General features: G+C 37.2%; 1 protein-coding gene across 6 annotated transcripts in view; it reads right to left on the bottom strand.

Annotated features, from left to right (window-relative positions):
- Positions 1-18,940, bottom strand: part of EPB41 (erythrocyte membrane protein band 4.1) — a 126,568-nt gene that overhangs the window by 27,345 nt on the left and 80,283 nt on the right. For 2 of the 6 annotated variants that reach the window (XM_044667953.1, XM_044667955.1), the window contains 3 exons: positions 13,795-13,971; positions 11,528-11,578; positions 10,997-11,125 (listed from right to left, as the gene is read on the bottom strand). In XM_044667953.1, the coding sequence (XP_044523888.1) occupies positions 10,997-11,125; positions 11,528-11,578; positions 13,795-13,971 (357 nt within the window). Of the gene's footprint in view, positions 1-9,921; positions 10,174-10,996; positions 11,126-11,527; positions 11,579-13,779; positions 13,972-18,940 lie in introns of those variants that run through there. The other 4 variants (XM_044667952.1, XM_044667954.1, XM_044667951.1 and 1 more) reach the window with 4 other exon arrangements.

The raw sequence follows: 18,940 nt of genomic DNA, 5'->3' as shown, positions 1-18,940 counted from the left end.
AAAAAGTTCTCATTCAATTATCTTTAAGTTCATGGAACTCTATGACTCAATTAAACCTCAGGACTGAGTGGTCTTAGTCACTGATACTTCCTGGGGCATGGTAGGCTTTATCGGAGAGCATCCTCCCAAAACAAGCTACAAATCAAGGAGCCAATCAAAAAAGAGTGCTCTTGAACAAGAAAACAAGAGAATTAACATTCCCCTAATTCACCATCATAGATACTATCCACACGTCCTGGCACTAGAATGGGGGATCTTTCCCAGTAATCAAAGGGGACTCTCTCAGATAAGAAGTTTCATTACAATTCAAAAAAGAAAAAGAGGGCCTCTTCTTGAAACATTTCCATATAAAATCTCACATATAGCACTGCATTTAGTATGCAACTGGATCCCAAAGCATGAAAATGAATTACCTCTTTTCCTTCTATCAACTGATCATCTACATTTAAAATTTGCCTGAAATGGTGACAAATGGAGGCACACTCCCAGAAAGGGTTTCTTTCCCTGGATTTGTCACCCCTGTGCAAACACTACATTCACAAAGAGGAAGTTTGTCAAATGACAAGAATAACACTGGCAGGAACTAACATCCTAGAAGGTAGCTCAAGTGTATATGGCTTGCCTGAACACTAATGTCCAATGTCTAACCATTCTTTTTGGAATCATCTACAAAGAAAATGGCTGTGGGTTTGTTTATTCTTCATTTAAAGAGTTATAGGGAAAGACTATGATTATTTTAGCCATATTGAAACAATCAGCTGAAAAGCAGAACATTTAATCGACTGGTTCTTTTGTCTAAATGATGCAAACAAAACAACAAAAGGTGTACCTGACATTTTTTGATAAAAATAACTGGGTGCTACTTTTGGATCAGATAGAAATGGAAGCCTAGTTATCGATCTGCTGTTTTGAGATAGACATGAAAGTTTAAAAACCGAAAGTTCCATTTATGACCACCACATGATAAGATAAGCAAAATAGGTATCCCACTGTAGTCTCTAGGGACAGAAAGATGTAGGCTATATTATATTAATTGGGGTAAATGAAGAAAAGGGACCTTTCACCTCAATTACAATTAGTGTCCATTATATAGGCACATGGTACTTACATCAATGAGGGACCACAATATATGATTAACAGGTTATTTAGTGGCCTCAGACTTCGTGTCTACATATTGGGTTCACACAGAAACTACAGAGAGGCAATACAGTATAGAAGATACTTGTATTATCTATATTATAGAGTTATAAGTGACAAATAATCAAACTGTAAAACATTATATAAATAAAAGGTATTATTGTTATTATTAATCTTCTACTGAAGTTTTTCTTGGATCTCTCTTCATGGAATGGAGGTGACCTTAAGTTTCTCTGGGTCTGTGCCAGCAAAATGCAACCTCTGTCCTTCTAGGCTAGAAAAGCTTCAAGTACAAGCACGGGCCCAGAATCCACTGTACAAGAACCAGCTTGGCTAAGATTGGAAAGGTTCATCACCAGAAATTTGATCAGCAGGTGATGAATTCTGTTGGCCACAGAAAGTTATGATGATTGTCTATTAAGGCATGGAGAGATTGAAACTAACTCATACTAATGAGAATACCAATCTGAAATATCATTACTTTTATAGAAGAGATAAAGGAGAAAGAGTACCAAAACTGGAGGAAGAAAGTCTAGGTCCCAGGTTTGATTCTATTATTCATTAGCTATGCAGGAAAATCTTTTCACCTTGAAGAACCCCATTTTCCCCATTTGTAAAGTGTGTGTGTCTATGCGCGTGTGTGCATGCACACATGCATGCTGGGGAGTTAATACTATATGTAACACTATTTATCCTACAGGGTACTTCCGAGTAAACAACTTGCAAGCTCTTATGATATGTATAAATGTTTTTATGGCATTTAAAACCAACAATCTGGAAGGTTTTCTGTATCTGAACACATACAGCTAATATCAGCAGACTATGATCAGAAGCAGGCTGTGAAGGAATGATACCCAGAATTACAGGGCCCTGACCTTTTGATACATTGGCATAAGACAGGCAGTTAAGGAGTTAACTTTTGGTGAAAAGTTAGAGTGCCTGACTTCATCATTCACAGAGAAACACTGAAAAGTGATGACTTTCTGGTCATTTACAAAAATATAGGTCATGTTTCCCTTCCCCCTACTCCTACAAACCATATCTGATTGTAATAATACTGACTGTAATCAACAATTGCTATTATTTTTAGAAGGGAATATAGATTTTAGAATATAGGTTTGGTTTTGCAATTCAGCCTTTAGTAGTCTTGTGGGGGGTGGGGGGAGATGGGGTGTATTCTAAACCCTAATTAGAATGCAGAATAACTTTGAAATGTCTTTAGGTAACAAAGTGCTTAAAGCCTTCAGGGTCTTCAGTGCCCCACGGAGCTGGAATCTCTTTGGCAGGAGGACCCTTTCTAGCCATGCCAATCACAAGCCATCTAGACCTGCTCATCCCGTGGGACATCTCTACACTGGATGTGGCCTGTATGCTTCGATCTTCTCTGCATTCTCATGACATATCAAGGATAACAATGGAGGCACACATGGGCTGTCCACCGTGTGTGCCTTTGCTCTTGCCATGTGACCAGTCAATTTTTGATTTTGAATAATATACTTCAATAACATCTCTTATGCCACTTTTAAAATATAATGACTTTTTTGCAACATGATACAGTCTGCTTATGTACATATACACCTATCTATTACCTTCTGAGTAAAGCTCAACTTTCATTCTTCAGAGACTATGGAGTTCCATAATTAAATCATTACCAAAAGAATAATGGATTGAAAAAAGCTTTTTTTTGGGGGGGGAACCCTTACCTTCCATCTTAGAATCAATACTGTCTATTGGTTCTAAGGCAGAGGAGCAGTAAGGACTAGGCAATAGAGGTTAGGTGGCTTGCCCAGGGTCACACAGCTAGAAAGTGTCTGAGGCCACCTTTGAACCCAGGACCTCCTGTTTCTGGGCCTGGCTCTCAATCCACTGAGCCACCTAGCCCCCTAAAATAATTTCCCAAAAGCAATCGTGTCTGCTCCTTTCCTTTTCAATTCTGGTCATGATTCATTCTTCATTTGAAGGCTAAGAATTTCTATACATGTCTGTGTGTATATATATCTATATATGCAAATATATATGTTATATATATATATACACACATATTTGGGTGTGCTTGATATATCTATCAATATATACACATTCACGCATATTGAGATAGAGAAGCTATTTAAATTATATATTCAATTGCATGTTATAATCTGGATAACAGGCATTCTTCATATATTTTGTTTTCCCGGTTTGATTATGAATTTCGTTTATGAAGTTTTGCAATATTTGAGGGCTTGATACAATCAACATAATGCTATCCACAAAGAGAAGAATCTGGAGTACTTCACCATTTACGGGGAATCCTTCAATTTGGATTGTGACTGATCTTCCCCATGACAATGGTGACTGCATCTGGTGAGTATCCAGCTCCCTGTATTATAATTTGATTGATATTAATGATCAGAAGGCTCAACAAAGTTCTATTCTTTCTTTCAAAGAATTCTGCATAATTCTAACATGTATGAAAGGCACCTTGTTGAAAGAAAGCCTTTCAGAGAGCATTTTTTGTCTACCAAAGCAAATGCTTTTTTATAGTCAACAAATAATAAGCATAGTTAGATCTTATTCTCTGCATCTGTTTGGCAATTGTTATGGTAAAGATGAGGTCTGTTATGCAATATAACTTTCAAAAGCCTACCTGTTACCTTCTAATATCACTGTCAAGGATAAGGATGCCCTCGATGCAGGTGTATATTATTCTGACAAACGTCACATTAGAAATAAAACTTGGGCCCCAAGTAACTAAAAGGAAAGTTGGGAGGATAGAGTAAGCTCATTGTAAAAGCCAGAGGACATATCTCCAAATAGGGTAGAGAAAAAGCCTCTTTCTTACTAACAAATAGCCCATGATACAAGGAATTTTTAAAACTCTCATGTCTAGAGTTGCTTCATACACCTGAGTTGCTCTAAAATATTTTCTGACTTAATTGAAATCCCAAGTGGTTGCCCAATATTGTGAAGCAGCTGAGTCTATTATGTCAAAATGAGCTTAATGAGTCAATGAGTCAATAAGTAGAAGCTTAGATTCCTGGATAAAGAAATATGGCTAGATGTGCAAGGTGGGAAGAATCAGAAGGCTAAGTTAGAAAGGATGAGATAGAAAATGAAAACTGAAAGAGACGAGGGGGAAAAAGGTTAGCATGTGGAGAAGAAAGTAGCTAGGACTGCACACTAAAAATTGTAAGCTACTTAAGGTCAAGAGCTATATATAATAAAGCTTTATGTCTCCAACAACACATCATCCATTCCTTAATAGAATAAGTGCTCAATAAAGATGAAGAAAATTCATTTTTAGCAGCCGTACGCATTCCTTTTTTCTTTCCACATTTCTTCCAGCAGCTACTCATACTTTTCTATAAAATAAGGGAGCAAAGAGAAGATTACATGCTTTATAAGGCTCATTCCAGCTCTAAAGCCTATGAAACTCTGAAGGCATCAGTTTTCTTTAATACTAGATTCTGGATAGCATCAATAAATTTACCTAAGCTATTCCCAAAGCTAATTATATATATTTTTAGCCAGAACTCAATGGTGGAGTAATTCTATCCCATTGTGAAGAAAGTGCTTCTTTTAATATGTATATTAAAGTTCTCTCTTTTATGTGTTAGTGTCCCTCCTTGTTTTCTATTGTAGGATGAAGGGAACAAGTCCCATGTTCACCACAACAAAAACTTCAATGATTTATCAATTGTCAATTGTGTGCTGAGGAGACTGCAAAATGTTCCCAGTTTTAAGCACCAAAGTTAAGAGTAGCCATGAGTATGATAGGAGGAAAAGATTTCTATATGAAACCAAAACAAAGTAATACATGATGGTCAGTTCTTCACAAGATCACACAGAAGTCTGGGATTTTAGCATATACATATACACATATATATTAGGAAGACAAATTGACAAATTTCTATTATACTACTTATTCTGACTAATACTCCGGGCAAACAAAAACCCAAATACAGAGGCACAATTCCTTCTGGTTTTTTTCCCCTGTCCTTTTTTCTTATTCGGTGACCATTGGTCTCTGGGCAGGTAGATAACATAGTGTACAGAAATTTTAGACTTGGTGTTAAGGAAGACATGAATTCAAATTCTGCCTCAAGAACTTATTAGCTCTGTGATTCTGATCACATTAATTAACTTAATCTGTCAGTCTCAGTTTCCTCATTTCTAAAATAAAGATAATAATAGCACCTACCTCACAGTGTAGTTGTGAGGATCAAAGGAATTTTAACCTTTTTAAAAACACTTTGCAAATTTTAAAGTGTAATTTAAATATTAGCTAAAGTTCACCAAGTGCACTTGGAAAGGGAATCAATCCCTTCCAACTAAAGTTCCCCTACAAGGCCACCCTGGGTTCTCTCATCCTTTGCCCATAGAGCTAGAGAATCTATTTTCTGTCTAGCTCTGGCAGGTCTTACACCAAACTAGAAAGGTTTTAAATTATAAATAGGGCAGCTCTCTGCCTATTGCCCAACTAGCAGCTTAGTCAAGTTTGGAAAGGTTTATCACTACAATGTTAGCTTCTAGGTTTTGACTTCTTTCACCCATAGCAACTCATGAGACTTGGTCAAAAAAGGCATTGATGGTGAGAGCACCCACATGGATGAAATCACAGACCCTTAGAGTGCTGAAGTAATTATGTCTCCTTAGGGCACGGAAATGGCCTGGGGTTCTTAAGGGCTATGCCCACAGAATTCAAGCTCCATAAAGTCTTACTATGCTGGAAAGGTTTCAAGCATAGGCCAAGTAACTGTTTCTATTGTTTGAAAACCAGTTTAGCTAAGGAGGGTGGGGCTCATCACTAGAGGCTGGTGAGTCCTATAGCACTAGTCAGTAGGCACTGAATTTCTGGACCACAGCAACACAAGGTAGGTTATGGCCATAGACATAGTGCATATGTCAAATAAATCAAGAGATCTTTTGAAATATCTAAGAATTAAACATATCTAAAGACCAATCTATAGAAAAGATGAGGTACCATTCAGGTGAGTTAGGAAAGTTGGAGACCCACAGCCAATCATTAGTTCTCATCTTAGTCAATGTTGTTACTTTCCTATCCCACCAAGTCTTTTACAAGAAACGGAAATAAGCAAAGTTAACAAATTTAAGTTTAGCTTTTTCTGTACTTCACCGGGGCAGTTAAAAACCTATCCATGTCTTTGGAACCATAGATCTATGCTCTGTCTCTGGGTGATACTTACCTAAATTCTTTTATATAAAAAAATCCACTCCCAAAATGCACCTGCTGGTCTCTATTTATACCAATGCAACATGCAAGGGCGTCTATCAGCCATCATTCTTGCTATAACACTGATTTGTCCTCTATGACATGTACATCACATCCTGCAAGCAAGTCATTGTTACTGCTCATGTATATCTGCACTATACATCTTTCATTGTTCTTTTGAGTCCCCTGAAATTTGGATTTTTTTTGAGATAGATCATGAGTGTGTCTTAATAAATTCTCATATTTTGGTGGGGGTGTCAAATGGCAAGAGTGATGAATAAGAACTGAGGAACATAAATAAGTCATTAATTCTTAAGTCAAGTTTCAGAGTATGATATAGTAAGAAATATGCTTAATTTTGGTAGCTTTCAATATTAGAAAAGAAATTCTGTTGCCACTCAATTGCTATATGCACAAATATTTCAGTCCTCAGTTGAGATCCCAGATTTATCAATGTGAGCACCTGTTCCAATGAGATGTCATGGTGATTCTTGGTCATATGTTCTCATACATCCTCTATATCCACCCAATAGATTAATAACCTTTCTATACATCTTCTAACACTTTGCACGTGTTTATAAGTCCTTAGTAATTTGACCAGTGGAGCACTTGGGATAGTATCAGTTATTTCCTCACTCCTTCTACATGGTGTGCCCATCTCCTGCTTGGATCATATTATTTCCTTGACATTTTATAGAAGACTTCTTGCATTTAATGTAGCTTATTTATGCTTAGCAAGTGTTCATTTCCTTTAGGATCATTACAAATTTAGACTCTTTGGCAACTGTAGTGTTTTTTTAAAGCATACTCAAACAGGTTTGAAAATATTCTCATAATTTGGTGAGATCTTCTGAACTTCTATCTTCTATTTAGCTCAAGAAGACAACAGAAACATCAATAATAAAACAATGCCTTAGGTGGCTTTTTGACTTCAGGTTAAATATAAATGGACCTTAGTTATCATGAGTCTGGTTTGTCTCCAAATATTAAATGGAAATCAGGACACCTAGAAGTTGGATAACCTTCCCACAGTCAGTTGAGTTATGAGGCAACAAAGACAAACTCCAAATGCTCTATTTCTTTGCTACGCTTAAAATCTAGCTCTCACTGCCTTTCCATTTGTCATCCAAACCATATATCAATACTTAAAACTAAATCATTCAAACTGAGCCTAAAAAGTTTTTTCGAAGTAGAGTCCAGAAGCAATAACTAGAGTCTCCCTCTCTAGAAAATAAGAGAAAAAAAGACTATTTTCAGCTATGGACTAAACAAAGCTATATATACTCTTTTAAGTACAGCTAATGGAAACACAAAATCAATATGCCCAATGTTTCAACCCCTTACAACTCTACAGAATCCATCTTTTAGGATTATTGAGCTGAATCTACTTGTTGGTGAAACTTTCCTCTGAAGACCACGGCCTATAATCAGGAAATGGAATCTCTCATCTGGCCAAGAGGCACCTTTGATGAGAAGTGGTGATCACCAGTCTGTTTAGTTTTGGAAAGCTTGAAAGGTACTGCAAGTTTAAAAACTTGGTTTTTGGTGTAACTTCCAATATAAAGTGAGACATGCTTCATGCAAACTTGGGCAATAAGAAGCAATGTTTTAAAGAGAGAGGGTGAAAATGTGATCTCAGGCAGTCACAAAATAAAATTCTAAAATATTTCCCCCTTATTTCCTTAAAAAATAAAAAAAATTATTTCAGTGAAATAATTTCTTGTCCCACTTAGCCAAGATCATGTCTTGTACACCTTCATAAATAATGGAGAAGACCACGAGTGAAAGAGTTAAAATAATCACCCTCAATTAGGGAAGTGTTATTTGATATTTTGGGCCAAACAGCTTTTTCTGTTACTTCCCCTTTACACATACACACACACACACACACACACACTCTCACTCTCTCTCTCTCTCTCTCTCTCTCTCTCTCTCTCTCTCTAATAAATAGACATATCCAATGACATACACAGGTCTATTCTCTGATACCAGCTTCTACTAGTCAAGCTTTTTCTTCTCTACAAGTTTAGTGGGAATGCCTAAATTGAAAAAGTGGCAGTTTTCAGGAAATACTCTAGAATCACTTCTATATACCTCAAGAGACAACAGTATAATACAGATAACACTATAATATTAGGAAGAAGGTTCTGGGTTCCAACTTACTTCTTTTTTTGTTTTAAGCAGCAAGTGTCCCAAAGACAAAAAATAGCTTTAAATCTCTATGTATGACTTTACATATGAACTCAAACTTGAAAATCAATGTATGAAACTACTTGAACCAATTCATCCAGACAGGTACATCTGGTGTCCCTCAAAAGCAAGCAGCATGCAAAGTTGAATTAGTTCTAAAGTCAAAATAACTGGTGAAGCACCACCAGAATTATGATCTGAACATAGATGGCACTCATATTTACATTCAGAGAAGCCTCATAAATCAACATGCAAGCACAAGACAAAAACTCATCACAATAATACTTCCCTCATATTACCATCATTAAAAACACATTGTGGTTTTAAGCACAACTTTTCAAGAACACATTTGAAATAAAGAAAACAAAATTCATAAATATAGATTTTTAAGCTAATTGTCATGGGTAAGTATTGCTTCTGGTAACATCGTTATTTCTTAAATCATAAAGAGAAGTTCAAAAGTATATTCATTCAGAAAAGTGAAACACCCTCATTAACACTTACGAACAGAATTTAACTACGCAGGGTCTCACAGTAGCCGTACTATACTGTTTTATATAGGATAGAAGAAGAGGACTCTGGGGAAAAGAGCCCTGGCTACAATTTAAAGGGCAGTGGCAGTTTCTTTTTATTTTTTTAAACCATTAACACCCTGTTTATTAAGAGATAGCTCAGATCTCTTCAGTATGCTAGGCAGCAGAAGTAATCTGTCCCTGACCATCTCTGAAATATTCAAAAGAAGGCCACAGCTGTCAAAAGCCTTTTTATTTTTATATTTTACAAAAAGGCTATTGTGTACTGGTTTGTTTGATTTCCCCCCCAGAAAAGGAGTGGTTATGGATCAGACTTCATTGCTCATTATGTATATTCTTAAGGCTTTTGAATAAATACAAAGTCAGATTTTTTTCCTCCTTAAACCATGAAGTTCATGTCACATGAATAACTGTTGAGGAACAAGGGAGAATCCCATCAAATGTTTCTTTAGAGTACTTACTTTGCTTCATATGAAATCTTAGAGGGGGGACAACACAGCAACAGTAATCAGGAGAAACATGCAGGCTTAAGAGTTATAGCTCTTGGAAAAAGTACCAACCTGCCATATGCTTTTTATCTGATTTTTTTATGGATTACAAAGGCTTGTTTAACTTTGATGCAGAAAAACTGACCTGGCAATCCATTGCCACTCCTTTGCACCCCAAGATATATACTGTACAAAGGGGAACACGGTTTATAAACAGAACAGTGGCGAAAGCCCCTGTGACAGTGAGCTCCTGAGATTAGGAGAGCATAGTACAGGAGAAAATGCAGTAGACAGAAGCCAACCAAGGACAAGAGTTCAAGGTTGTGGTCTTGAGGTTTCAGGTGAGCACCCTGTTTTCAGGTCACAGAAAGACCAACCACCAAACAGCCAATGCAAGAACCACGAGAAAGGACATCATGAAAGGAATACGAGGAGATGGAAAAGTACTAGAGTAGAGGTGGCACTTTTTGAGGGACTTGTGTTCCTCAGGGATTGGAATGGAAACCTTGGGAAGAGTTTCTTCATTTTCTTGCTGGGGCAAGGCTCTCTCAGTGGATGTCTTTTGCCTTTTTATTTTGTCTTCATCCTGTACTAACAGAGCACGTTCCTGTGTCTGCTTTCGTGGTAGAAGATCAAGAAAGACAGAGAAAGATGAACACAATGACAGATGAAAAATGCTCAAAAATGGTACTTGGGGATGTGCAAAGTATTAACTTGGGCAGATATTTTGGAATCTCTCCGCCAATCCAGGAACTGACCCTAATGAAACCACTCGTGAAGGCAGTACTCAATGATCATTCTTGAGGGCTCTGTGGGAGCGGCAAAGCAGTCCTTTCAGGAAATCCACCCAAGAGTTTGAGTCATTTCTGTTACATGAGCAGTGCTGATTCCTTTTTAGACAGAGTAAGCAAAACCAGCAAGAAGCATTTTTCTCACCGTCAAGTTATTTGTGTCTTAAATATAAACAATAGGATAAAAAAGGTTGTCTTGGACCCAAGAATGTACAGGTCAAGCCTAAAAAACTGTAACTTCATTCACTATATTAATTATTTTTGCTCCAAGAAGCAAACATATTAATCTTATAAATTTTGAAGTTTCTGCAAAATGAAAAAAATATAAAACTTTGTCTCATGCACTCAAATTTATCTGTGGGCAGTACACAAAAAATATTCAAATCATTGCAATTCATAACACACGCAAAGAGGAAAACTAATTTTCAGATTGGAAGCTCTTTGATAGTAACTTTTCTCTTTTCATGTGTCTTTTTTCATTTTAGAAACTGATTTTGTAAGCATGACTTTTTATAAATCAAACACTAACAATGTGAAGGGCTATGTGCTACATTATGTAAATGTTTCAATGGAAACTGGTTATCCAGCTGAGAAATATGTTCTCCATCTCTGTTCATTGCCATCTGGGGAGAAGCCAGGTGTTATCTAGGAGAGGAAAAATTTGGCTCTCAGTTCTCTTAGTTGAGCCAGCCTCCTCTGGTCACTTTGGAAGTTTGACACTGGTTCTTTGCACACCCCTAAGTGATGTGTATCAGGGAGAAAGTAGCTGGGGGACTGATCAGCAAAAATGGGAAGAAAAAAGAAAAAGAAAGAAAGGATGCAAAATTAATGTGAATTTTAAAAGAAAAGAAAACCAAAAAGGAGAGAAAGACAACATAAAAAGAATAGGGTACAATTAAATTCGGTTTCTTCTCTCCGAATACACAGTAACATCCTCATGCAGCTTTCCAACTAGCCATGCACGGATGTAAGCAAACCAAAAGCTGTCAAAGCTGCTCTTTGAGCAGGTGTTCAGGAGTTAGGCCAGGAGGCTGGAGGATGTGAGTCTGCTTGTGGAGCCCAAAGAAAAATATTATTCAGCAGGTGCTGCGTTGTTTGGGACAGGGGATTATCTTTTTAGTGCCATGACAAGAGCAAATCCTACTTTAGCAGCACAAGTTCTAAGAGCAGCTTTACCTCAGGCCCACCAACCTTTTTCTCCGAAGGAAGGACAGAGGCTTTCTTCACCTGGGCATACACAAAGCATGGAAAAATCAGTTGCCTTGCAATGCACCAAAAGAGGGGAAGAAGATTCCTCAGAAAGTGGAACCATCATCCCAAGAATTAAAATAAATGGGAAATAATTTCCAGCTTTTTGAAAAAAACTGTAGGCTTGAAACCACAGCTGCATTAAGGCACCTGTTTATATAGGACAACGTCTGAAAATGGCACTGCACCCACTCTAGTCTGTACCTCCCTCCCCAACCAACCCCACCATGTCACTCCTCACTGGGGTTCTGAGCCTTCTCAAAGAGCTCCATACACTGCAAAACGAAACCCTATAGGCCATGCAGAGCTATGTTTCCTTGCATTTATAAAATAGTAACAATAATGAGAATAGTCCCTTGCTGGGTCTTAGGGCACTGCCTGCCCCTAGTGCTGGATTCTGTTCTAGGCTCTCTGTTTACTCCTCCTACACTGTCAGTGTATACACCACCGAATGCTCAAAGGTCCCTCTAGGTCTGTCAACTTAGCTTAATGCTCCCCCAAATGGAATTCTGTTCCCCAAGTTACCTCTGAGCCACCAGGAAGGACTGAAGTATGATACAATTCTGGAAATGAGGAGTGATACACATTTATCTAATACCCACTAACAAACTTCTGAAAGAAAGGTACAGATGTAAGAGGGCTAATAACTAGGGACTCTCTCTACTGTTTGGGCAGGGGGTAATTATAACTCTTATGGATGTTAGTCTGCCTCAAACTTTATGTGGATGTAATATAACTGACCTGAACAACAGTTGGACTAGTACATGGAAATGCCAGATATCTTTCCAGCAAAGGCAGTGGGGGTAAAGCAGGGGAGGAAGAAGTGCCTGTGGCCAAGGATTCCTAGGAGTCAAAGGGGAAATATGTATATGTGTACGTGTGTGTGTGTGTGTGTAGGGGGGGGAGGGTTGGTTTGGATACAAAGAGAAGAATGTCAGTGGTCAGCAGCAGTAGCCTGACATTCTTAGGAGCTTTCTACAGAGGCCTTTCATCCTGTTTTGTGGAGATAGTTAAACAGATAGAGAATGCGAGATTTGTAAGGGCTCATAGAAATTGGTGAATAAAACTTGTTTTAGAGGACTGTTTGTCTAACTCTGCCATAAAGCTCTGTCATATAGCTTTAGTTTGGAAAGAGCTTGCGTGGGCTAATATTGTATTCAGTTCTAGATAGTTACATTTAGATCACTGTTCCTATAGTCTGATTATTTTTTAAATCAATCTTTAGCTAAATCACCACTCCTAATTAGGATTACTGCTATCTTTTTTGTGGGGGAAAAAGACATCATTTTGAAAATGTTAAATGTTTGATTAACTGAATTACAATCTTTCCTTTTGCATCATTATGACTCATTACATAAATGATAAATTTGTAGAGAATAAAGATTTTAAAATGAGTCTCTGGGTCAGTGACTTGCATTTCTCAAGGTAACCTTCAAAAGACTCTCATCATATTGAGAACTGGGTGTAGAATTTCTAAATTAGGCAATGGCATTAGTAATAGAATTGAGGCCAGTCCCTGCAGAGTCTCTTTAAACTCCTTCATTTGTGGTACAAAAAATCTAAGGAAACTACAAAGATACTACAAAATACAAAGATTACTCTAGACAAAGATATATTCTAAATTGTTAATAGAATTTTTCAAAAAATGAAATGCAGCAATCTGGATCTGGTGTGCAGCAATCTCTGAAGCATAAGGCCTCAGTTTATTAAGAAAAGTGTGGGTATTAGTCCCCAAAGTCACCAGATTATTCAGAAATGTAAAACATGGCTAAAAATATATCCTCCTCCAGTCTTTTTCAATTCTGGACCTGTTAACATCAGCATTATGTACAAGGTACAATGCCCTGTATGTAATAGATATTTGACAGATGTTTGTTGTTAATGAATTACTCTCCTTTTTTCTTTTTTGTATTTAAACATTTTGCTGCCTTATATTCACTAAAAAAAAGCCCAAGCTAAGAATATTCTGGTAGAAAGAGATTTTTCAATATGCAGTCAATTGCTAAGCCTGACACTGCTTCTTAAGAGTCCATTTGTGGGGCCTATAAAACTCAGAAGTGTTCACCAGAAATACCTCAACGCTGTAACAACATCATAGGACAAAGAACATTTTATCTACACTCCTCTTTCCATTTGAGAATGTGGCAAAATATCATTCTCCCCTGTGTCCAGACACCTTATCACATAGTACTCACTCCTTCTCCAGAGGGGATCTGCCCATTGAGGTTTAGCGTCCGGAAGGGGGAGTGAGTTGATAGGCGCTTGTCCCATTCGCTAGGCCGAGGCTCTGGGACAGACTCCATGAAACTCTTCTTGAGCTCACTAATGCTGGCATGGTGCTTCCTGATCTCTTCCTGGGTCTTGTCTAAATCCTATAGTTGATGAAACAAAGGAGCAAAACAATAAGCACTTGAGAATGAAACCAGACCAAGAACAGCCCATTAGAAACAATGGGCCTTGGCAGAAAACACACCACATCCAGGAGATAGGTTGCCAAATCCATAGTTGTTCTAAAACTGAAAATATACCACTTGAGTATGCTGCCTTGTTTTCTTTTCTTAAAAAAAAAAAAAACAAGGCACTTAGAAGCAGATAAGCATCATGGTCTGAGGGCATCTTTGAACAATTTGATGTGATCAGAGAAGTTGTCAAGAGGATTCATTAATCTGGCAGAGTTAAATTAGGATGACTGCTAAGGTCCCCTCCAATGTTAAGTTTCTATGATTTGTCAAATACCCATAAAGAGTTCATTTCTTTATTGATTTTTCATCTCTCCTTTCTCTTATGATGCCCTGATACTGGAGAGAAGATATATCCAGCTCTCTATCACCTAATCCAATTAATGCGGATGGTTTCTCAATTTACTCACCCTCATTCTGGATTAGGTGACACTGAACTGGTTTAAGCTCAGCCCAGGTGGGATGGAGATGATAAAAGGAAAGGAGATTGCTGAAGGCTTCTATAACAAAGAACCAAGATCCCACAACTAAGACTGCTATTCGTTTTTATCAGGAAGATTGGCATCTTTGGGCTCTCTGAATTTCTAACCATTCCCCTACACCTCCAAAAGTGGCTACAGTAATTCAAGGTACACCTTTGGTCACTTATTCTTTAAAATTATTTTTATTTTGCAAATAAGTTGAATTCCATTCTCTCTAATATGATATAAAGTTCACCACAGTAATTCTCCATGCTAACCTTCATTCTAGATTCCTGTTAATAATCCTTGAAAATGATTCAGACTTATAACAGATACTGGATATAATAACATGTCTACTTGAGTTCATATGATATTGAAGAATTCTTTACCAATGCTCTCCACTAATTTTTCCATCAGTTCTAGATGCAATTCAAGGGAAAGAGCTTAATCTAATAACTTTCTATGAATGAGGGTGTAGCTAATAAAGTCCACCTAAGATTTTGTGCCTCCTGAACAAGTTAAGGGGCAGTAGGAAAAAGTTCATTGTTCCATATATGAATTCTGCATTACTCTAGGCAGGGAACAAATATTAGAAGGAATATTCTCAAGGGAAAATTGCACAAGATCTAATAGTTATTTGAAAGGAGAAAGGAAGCTAATTTTAAAATTCGTATCATTATGGGGACAGCTAGATGTTTAAGTGGCTTGAGAGCTAGGCCTAGAGCCAAGAGGTCTTGGATTCAAAACTTACCTCAGATTCTTCCTAGCTATGTGACCCTGGGCAACCCCCACTGCCTAGCCCCTACAACTCTTCTGCCTTGAAACCAATATAATATTGACTCTAAGACAGAAGGTAAGGGTTTAAAAAATTGTATCATTGTATCCCAAGCAAAAAACATAATGCTTTGCACAAAACAGGTGTTTAAACAGAATTGAAAGTTAAGAAAATTTTCTAGCTTTGAGGGAGGGGCTGACCCTTAGGTATAGGAACTAAGAAGGGATATAAAAAATGGCCTCAAAGTAAAGTCAGTTCTCCAAAAGCAACACTTTTCAGTAATATCTGGGAGCTACTTCTTGAAGACAAGAATTCCAATGTTCCCTTTCTTACTTTTCTCTGGAAAGAACCTAAAAGATCTTGTGTTTGAAATATTTCAGAGATTCTAAATATTTAGCAGCTGCTAAAAATACTCTGAATTTATTTTTGAGCATAACTGTGAACTCAAGAAAAAGTGGACATTAACACTATCTCCTGATTTTACGGCACAGGTTTCAAGACTGCCTTTGATTTGGCTCCCTTAAAAAAAGACTCTTTTTTTCCATAGAGAAATGGAATTCATTTAAAACAAAATTTGTCTGAAGTCCTTTTTAGAGCTTGTATTAAAATTTTTTTTTCCATCAAAATCAATACTATAAGAAAATTAGCATGGAAGTAGAAGAGAATTAGTAAAAGAAACCTAATTTTGATTCTGGATTTGAAGGTTACTTACTAAATTCGAATTGTTATTCAATCTATTTGCCAACTTACTTACATAAGACTGGATGGACTATGAATAATTGCTTTAAGATCAATCAGCCAAAGAAAAGGCTGAACCAAGAGAGAAGATCCGGTAGCTTGTTCCTCAGAGCATTTCCTGCACGCTGGGATAAAATATGGGTATTTCTCATGCATACAAGTTTCACTACTGAAAAGTGACAGTTGGAGCTTTTGTCTCAGCAGAGGGCAAAAGGGGCATGTTTACTAGCTAAGGAAAAGCATGAACAAGCTGAAGCCCAGTAAGAATGTAACACCTTATGACCTGGTTCCTGCTTGGAAATTAAGTGCATGAAGAAGGTAAAGAATGAAGGTGAAGAACAACTTTTTAAAAAATCAGAAATATTTAGGTGGTGAACAGAAAAGAGCTCAAAATCCAACAAAAGAAAAACACCAATCAAATCAGAGTTGATCATAGCAGCCCTTTAATGATTGAGAATGGTGATTTGATAAATATCCATCTTGCCAAGCCTGTAACACTGTTTGGATCCTGAGGTAAAAAGGGCTTTCAGTGGAAGCATGAAATAGAAAGATACTCGTTTTGGAGTCAGATGAGCTTGAATTCTGGCTATTAAACCACTCATCTATAATCTTGGGCAATATATAATCTTCCTAGACCTCAGTCTTCACATCTATATAATGAGAGGGTTGGACTTGGTGATCTCTTAAGGTTCTTCCATATCTAACTCTACGCTATGGAGCCAATGGTATCTTAGTGAGGGTTAGCTAGCCCTCTAAGAAACCAGGGGGTGGAGGGAGATGGAATGTAGTAGGGATTTGGTAACAAGGAAAAAACTTTGGAGGCAATCATTTCGAATATATTTATGGTGTGCACTTGCTTTGGAAGATGAGGGTATAAGAGACAGAAGGATTTAAAAGTGAATCTGACCTTGTTTATGTCAGAATAAAATTACCAAGTGGGAGCAATACCTTGATATGACAGATATTCATGAGATATTCCTCTGGAAGAGGGAAAACTTTCTCCTTAGAGAAAGCATTAAGAAATAATCAGCTACTTTTCCTCAGCAATCCAAAGATTAGATAATTGTATTGATGTCTCCAATCTCATGACTTCAGCAATGATCAAACCACAAAGTTTTATTAAATAGAAATGCTTTCAAAAGGTGGTTAGTAGTTTCTATTTTTAAACACACACTTGTTTAGGAATATCCTCTCATGGCTATCAATGAAATGCTAAAAGGAGGGAAAAAAGCACATCACACATAGGAACACTGTCAATCTCAGAAGTCACAACACACTCTATGGAACACAGGGCAAATATATGATTGGTACTGTAGGCTCCTATTGGGGGTGGGATAGAAGAAAACCATCCCAGGAGGGATTCTTCTACTCAAGGGTGGCCTATTTAAGAAATACATTTTTATTTGAAATTACCAGATGATACTCTAAGAGGAAAATGTAATTTTGTTATCATCAACCTCTGGAGCCTAAGCCAATTCTCATCCACTCCTAAGTATGTAAGGATGGGATGGTTTGAACTCATTGAACCTTCTAAAGTTTGAAATGTTCCACATGAAATTTTGAGTCATCTCTGGCCCACAGGACTCTCATTCCAATTTATTTACAAGAACTGAAAGAGCAAGGGACTGCTTTTCTGTCTCTCCCTAAATCTGACAGATTACTATTTGGAGGGTACCATCAACAAAAGAAAAAATCAAGATGAAAGAATTAAAATTCTTAATGGATGGCTTCTGAGAATTATATGGAGTAGAGCTGAGACATGAAGCCTATTCTGCTGGATATTAAAAATGCACACAGAGCTGGCAAAGGGGAAGGGAGTGATTCAACAACTTGAGATTTATAGTTGCTGTCTGAAGGCAAGTGGCTTTCTCACTTTTCAAAAGAAGAAACAGCCAGGCAAGGCTAAGTGAATTGACAGAGGCCATATATTAAGCCAGTGGCAGAGTTAAGGGAGAATTCTCATTCCCTCCAACAGCTTACAATTTAATTTGATCTTAGAATAGTGCTGAATGAAAACTAGTATTTAATATATGCTTTTGGAATGACTGATTCATCAGTCTATACTTCCCCAAATTCAAAGAAAGGTAGTGATTTCACTTGGTCAGACATTATAATTCCTTCTTTTTCCAGTACTCTGCGAACTACATTCATTCCATACTCTCAATAGTTATGATTTAGATCAATGCTTTAGTCATTTGTCTGCAAGTGTTAATATTCTGCTCAACACTGTCTTAGATCATAGACTCTCAAGGCACAAGAACTGTATCTAGCTTACTCCCTACAATACAATGTCATGTTAGCAATATCTGTTTCTTTAATCATAGGATCAGGGTATCTTAGATTAGGAAGAGATCATGACAGATTATTTAATTTCTTCCTTCAGTTAAGAATTAGGACATTACAGGAAGCAGATTATGGCTCAATATGAAGAACAACTTCTTAACAACTAAAGTTATCCAACAATGGGATGGGTTGCCTCAGTAGGTAGTGAATTTTCTTTCACCAGACATCTTAATGATCTAACAGCTCAATGATCACTGTCATGTCATAGAGAGGTTTCATATAGGGAGGGTGAGGTCTATTCCTACTTGGATTTATAGAAAACACTCAAACAACATCTCAAATTATAATAAATTCAATTTAAAAGTTCTTACAGAAAAGGATGAAGAAACTGATACAGTGATCCAGCCCAATACTTAAGGAAACTTTACAATAGGAAATTCTTTACATTTAAGCTAAACCCTTGATACTAGAGCTAAACTTAATTCTTTTTGCTGCCTCAGTGGATCACAGCTTCTACTTAAGAGTCCTTCAAAGGCTTGAAGACAGTTAAAGTATCCTTATAGAGTGAATCAGGGGTTTTAATAGCTGACTCATTTTACTTTTCAGTCTCATATAGTTTTCCCCC

The sequence above is a fragment of the Gracilinanus agilis genome, chromosome 3 (assembly GCF_016433145.1).
Source record: "Gracilinanus agilis isolate LMUSP501 chromosome 3, AgileGrace, whole genome shotgun sequence".
Classification (NCBI taxonomy): domain Eukaryota; kingdom Metazoa; phylum Chordata; class Mammalia; order Didelphimorphia; family Didelphidae; genus Gracilinanus; species Gracilinanus agilis.
Note: the sequence above shows the minus strand (reverse complement) of the source record. Positions and strands in the feature narration are given on the sequence as shown.